The 6,000-nt window shown below is 36.0% G+C and overlaps 1 protein-coding gene across 4 annotated transcripts in view; it reads right to left on the bottom strand.

Moving 5' to 3' along the window:
* Positions 1–1,124: 1,124 nt before the first annotated feature.
* The window catches only part of IQCH (IQ motif containing H), a 206,262-nt gene continuing 201,386 nt past the window's right edge, over positions 1,125–6,000 (bottom strand). For all 4 annotated transcript variants that reach the window (XM_032417798.1, XM_032417799.1, XM_032417800.1 and 1 more), the window contains one exon: positions 1,125–1,241. In XM_032417798.1, coding sequence (XP_032273689.1) covers positions 1,125–1,241 — 117 coding nt within the window. The remainder of the gene's footprint in view (positions 1,242–6,000) is intronic.

Here is a 6,000-nt window from a genome sequence, read left to right as displayed (position 1 = left end):
AAAAGAGGTCATCGTTGTACCTAGCACAGGCAGGAAACCTGGCTAATTAATGTATTTCCAACTATAGCAAAACAAAAGCTGACACACACAAAAATGTTGACTTTATTGCAGGAACTCTTAGCTTGTGGCTGAGGCACTGTTAAAAATTATTGAAATTCCATACATAAAACCATACTCCTAGTTTCCCCAACACATTCAAATATTATTAAAGATACAAAGGTTATTCTTTAAAACAACTATGTGATTTTGGTGTTTTGACTTGCATATTTCACCCTTCTGTAAAGCTGGATGATTCTGAAATATTTTGAACAATTGAGAAGCGAATGCTAAGAGTTAGTGTCAGTGCTGCATAATTTTAACAATTTGTACTTTAAAGGGTACTGTTGAATTATGATTGTAAAAATCCTACTGCCATGTTAAATGGAGAATTTGAGATTACAAATGTGTATTCAAGCTAGAGGGCTCGAGTTACGCTGTATATTAAACTAAGAGCAGATACTGCCACCTAGATAAATTCTGGTGCTTTGGTTAACTAGATGTTGGCTTACCTTACTTTTTGAGAAATGGCAACAACAAACAATAGTGGCTTGGGACAAAAAAAAAAAAAATACAATGAATGATAAAGGGTCACTTTAAAAATCCATGTAAACGTAATTTTCTTGGGGAAAAGAAGACCTGTTTTGCCAAATAGCAATGATTAAGGCTTTATTGCATTTCTTAAATGCAGAAGACTAATTACTCTTAGAAATAGGAGGAGAAAACTTCATAAGGCATGAACAAAAGCTCCATAATCCTGAAGTTCATAAAGAGGTAGGTGCAGAAGTGATATCAGTAAGACTTGTAACTTTCTTGTTAGATTATTTCTTCCTGAGTTCTGGAAGAAGAAGCGATTGTTCGACACTCTCAAGTAAAAGCACAGATAGGTTTTAATTTAATAAGCAAAATAAGATCACTTAATAAATTTTTTTTTAAAAAAGAGCATTACATTATGATCTGTTTTGATACATCTAGCAAACAAAGCAAACTAACTCCACTCCCCACTTTTATTCCTAACAGCAAAAAGAATGTTGCCTTTTTTTGACTCCAGATTAGAATCCAAAATCAGCAATGTATTCCAGGAACATTCATTTATCAGGTTTAGAGAGGTTTTTATCATCTTTGGACTGTTTTAGCTCTTCTTCAAATCTTATTTTGTTTTCCTCTGTTACTCCTAGAATGGCTTCAATGTCATCAATGGCCGTCTATAAATGAACAATAAAAATAATATTCATTACTTAAAGACCTCTTACAACTCTTTCCCCCACCCCAATTATTTGCTCCGTTTTGGAGTTGAGTATAATTTAGACCAGTTAAACTCAAGGTTTAAATCAAATGAAAAAAATGGGCTTCTATTTTATACGTCTTTAATTTTTTTCATTTCATTTTTCTAGTAATTCATTTTTGTTATATTTTACAAAAGTACTGATCCATGATAGGTTGGAAAAAACAAAACTTCACTACAGATAATTTGAGAAGCACTGATCTAGTCATCCTAAAATGAGGGCTGATAGGAGTATTGACTTTCATTGGTTTTTCCATTAGGTAGAAAAATGGCACTTTTCCCTTTTATTTTATTTAGCTATTTTTTTTATTGAGGTAGTCTTCACATACCTTAAAGTGAAAACCCTTACAAAGAGTTCAACTCAGTGGTTTTTAGTATATTCACAAGAAACCGTCATTACTATGTAATTCCAGAACATTTTCATCACCCCAAATAGAAACTCTATGCCCATTAGCTGCCTTTCCTTATTTTCTCCCTCCCCTAACTCCTGACAACTGCTAATCTACTCTCTGTCTCTATGGATTTGCCTACTCTGGACATTTAATATAAACGGAATCATACAATATGTGGCCTTTTGTGTCTGGCCTCCTTCACTTAACATAATGTTTTCAAGGTTCATTTGTGTTGTAGCGTGGATCAGAACTACATTTCCTTTTTATGTCTGAATAATATTCCATTTTATCTATTATCTATTTTTACTTTGGTTGTTCACACTTTAGGTATCATGTCTAAGAAGGCGTTGCTAGCTACAAGGTCATGAAGATTTATTTATATCTGTGTTTTCTTCTAAGAGTTTTATAGTTGTAGCTCTTACATTTAGGTCTTTGATCCATTTTTATTCAGTTTTTATATATGCTGTGGAGTAGAGGTACAACTTCATTCATTTGTATGGGGATATTTGTTTTCTCCAGCACCATTTGTTAAAAAGACAATTTTTTTTTCCATCAAATTGTTTTGGCACTCTTGTTGAAAATCAATTGACTATAAATGTATGGGTTTATTTTGGACTCTCAATTTTATTCCATTGATCTATGTCTATTCTTATGCCAGTACCACACTGTCTTGATTACTGTAGTTTTGTAGTTAAGTTTCATTTATTTATTTTTTTAAAGATTTTATTTATTTCTTTTAGAGATAGAGAGACAGAGGGAGAGCACGAGCCAGAGGAAGGAGCAGAGGGAGAGGGATAAGCAGACTCTGTGCCATGTGTGGAGTCTGACACAGGGCTCAAACCCACGACCCTGAGATCCTGACCTGAGACGAAATCAAGATCAGATGCTTAACTGACTGAGCCACCCAGACACCCCATTGTAGTTAAGTTTTAAAGTTGAGAAGCATAATTCCTCTTTGTTCTTCTTTTTCAATATTATTTTGCTTATTCTGGATCCTTTGCATTTCCACAGGAGTTGTAGGATCATCTTGTAAATTTCTGCAATAAAGCCAGCTGGGATGCTGATAGGAATTGGTGTTGAATCCATAGATCAATCTGGGGAGTATTATTGCCATCTAACAATATTAAGTCTTTCACTCCATTTATTTAGATCTTCTTTCTTTTATGATGGACAGATCTTGTACTTCTGTTAAATTTATTCCTAAGTATTTTTATTCTTTTTGATGCTATTGTAAATGGAATTTTAAAAAACATTTAAAAAATTTAAATTTTAAATTTTAAAAATTATTTTTTTTTAAGATTTTATTTATTTACTTGAGAGAGAGAGAGCATGAGAGAAAGCATGAGAGAGAGCAAGAGCACAAGCAGGGGGGAGGGGCAGAGGGAGAAGCAGACCCCTCTCTGAGCAGGGAGCACAACGTGGGACTCCATCCCAGGACCCTGGGATCATGACCTGAGCCCAAGGCAGACGCTTAACCGACTGAGCCACCCAGGTGCCCCCCAACAATTTATTTTTGGATTGTTCATTGCTAGTGTATAGAAATACAATGTTTCTATATTGATGTTGGGTCTTGCAACCTTTCTCAACTCGTTTATTAGCTCTAACAGGTTGTTTCTGGGTTCTTTAGGATTTCCTAAATACAAGATCATGTTATTTGTGAATAGAGGTAGTTTTACTTCTTTCTTTCCAATCTGGATGCCTTTTTATTTCTTTTTCTTGCTGAATTGCTCTGGCTAGAACCTCTAGTACAGTGATGAATAGAAGCGGTGAGAGCAGACATCCTTGTCTTGCTCCTGATCTTAGGCGGAAAGCTTTCAGTCTTGCACCATGAACTATGATGTTAGCTATGGGTTTTTGTTAATGCCCTTAACAGGTTGAGGAAGTTCCCTTCTATTCCTAGGTTGAGTGTGTTTAGGAAATGGTGTTAGATTTTGTTAAATGCTTTATCTGCACCACCTTCCATTTTTATTCAGTCTTTGTAAATCCTTCTTTACAAATTGAAAATACTTACTAGAATGTCACTAGGGTGGTAGAAAATATTACTAAAAATGAATCTAGAGGCGCCTGGGTGGACATAATTCAGTCCATAGCACCATTTGATTCTGGTTATTAGTTATATTTGGATAGACTAAACTGATCATGTGCATATAGCTCAGAATTTTGCACATCGCAGTAACTGATGAAATTATGCTAGCTGACAGTAACTTAGAATATAAATGAAGAGATAGATCCTTTAGGACCAGTGAAAATCAATGCAACACTGGGCCTATTTTTCATTGAGTCTTCTTAGTCCTGTTGTAGGAAAAGCAATGGTCATTCTTCCAACTCATAAAATCACATTGAAGAGGAAAGCATTATCATTATTATTACTGTTACTAGAGAGACCAGGCCCTAGTACAAGGAAGATACATTCAAAATTTACATTTTTTAGAACAGCTTTTGTTGGGCTTTCCACTTAAGAGAAAGATCACATGCGATTCCATTTGAGTCCTTTGAGTTACTTGACCTGTTCAAACATGATGAAGGCCCATGCTGGGAATCAGATGCAGATTTTGGTGATCAATACCAAGTGTTCACAAAAACAGATGCAATGATCAATGGAACAGAATAGAAAACCCAGAAATGGACCCACAACTCTATGGTCATCTAATCTTCAACAAAGCAGGAGAGAATATCCAATGGGAAAAAGACAATCTCTTCAACAAATGGTGTTGGGAATACTGGACAGCAACATGCAGAAGAATGAACCTGGACCACTTTCTTACACCATACACAAAAATAAATCCAAAATGGATGAAAGGCCTAAATGTGAGACAGGAAACCATCAGAATCCTAGAGGAGAACACAGGCAGCAACCTCTTTGACCTCAGCCGTAGCAGCATCTTACTAGACATGTCATCAGAGGCAAGGGAAACAAAAGCAAAAACGAACTATTGACTTCATCAAGATAAAAAGCTTCTGCACAGTGAGGGAAACAATCAACAAAAGTAAAAGACAACCTATGGAATGGGAGAAGATAGTTACAAATGACATACCTGATAAAGGGGTAGTATCCAAAATCTATAAAGAACTTGTCAAACCCAACACCCCAAAAAAGAAATAATCCAGTTAAGAAATGAGCAGAAGACATGAACAGACATTTTTCCAAAGAAAACATCCAGATGGCCAACAGACACATGAAAAGATGTTCAACATCACTCATCATCAGGGAAATACAAATCAAAACCATGATGAGATTCCACCTCACACCTGTTAGAATGGCTAAAATTAACAACACAGGAAACAACAGATGTTGGTGAGGATGGGGAACCCTCTAACACTGTTGATGGGAATGCAAACTGGTGCAGCCACCCTGGAAAATAGTATGGAGTTTCCTCAGAAAGTTAAAAATAGAACTACTCTGTGATCTAGCAATTGTACTACTAGGTGTTTACCCAAAGGATACAAAAATACTGATTCAAAGGGACACATGCACCCTGATGTTTATAGCAGCATTATCAACAATAGCCAAACTATGGAAAGAGCCCAGATGTCCATCAACAGATGAATGGATAAAGAAGATATGGTTTATATATATACAATGGAATATTACTCAGCCATCAAAAAGAAATCTTGCCATTTGTAATGACGTGGTTGGAGCTGGAGTGTATTATGCTAAGTGAAATAAGTCAGTCAGAGACAAATACCATAAGATTTCACTCATATGTGGAATTTAAGAAACAAGATAGATGAACATATGGGAAGGGGCACAAAAAAGAGAGAGGGAGGGAGGGAAGCAAACCATAAGAGACTCTTAACCGATAGAGAACAAACTGAAGGTCGATGGAGGGAGGTGGGTGGGGGATGGGCTAGATGAGTGATGGGTATTAAAGAGGGCACTTGTTGTGTGATGAGCACTGGGTGTTATATGTAAGTGATGAATCAATAAATTCTATACCTGAAACCAATTTTACACTATATGTTAACTAGCTAGAATTTAAATAAAAAATTGAAATTAAAACAATACCAAATGTTCATCTCTGTTTGGCCTGGGTTTCAAAAACTCTTGTGTGGATCTTGCTCCTGTTTTCTTGCTCTTGTTCATATTTCTACAGTTTGGAGACTTCTGATCAATTACATACAACTGGCTTTCATGGGCCAACATCTTTAAAGGCCATTTGGAAGCTTCAAACAGGTTAGTGATAAAATTTCTGCCCCACTTCGGAGAAACAGGGTGGGGTACATGGCCCATGTATATGCTGAGGGCTTTTTCTGTTTCTCTCTACTACACATTATCCTTCCTGGGGC

This window comes from Phoca vitulina, unplaced genomic scaffold (assembly GCF_004348235.1).
Source record: "Phoca vitulina isolate PV1807 unplaced genomic scaffold, GSC_HSeal_1.0 scaffold20, whole genome shotgun sequence".
In the NCBI taxonomy this organism is placed as follows: Eukaryota; Metazoa; Chordata; class Mammalia; order Carnivora; family Phocidae; genus Phoca; species Phoca vitulina.
The sequence above is the reverse complement of the archived record's forward strand: the minus strand, read 5'-3'. Positions and strand labels throughout refer to the sequence as shown.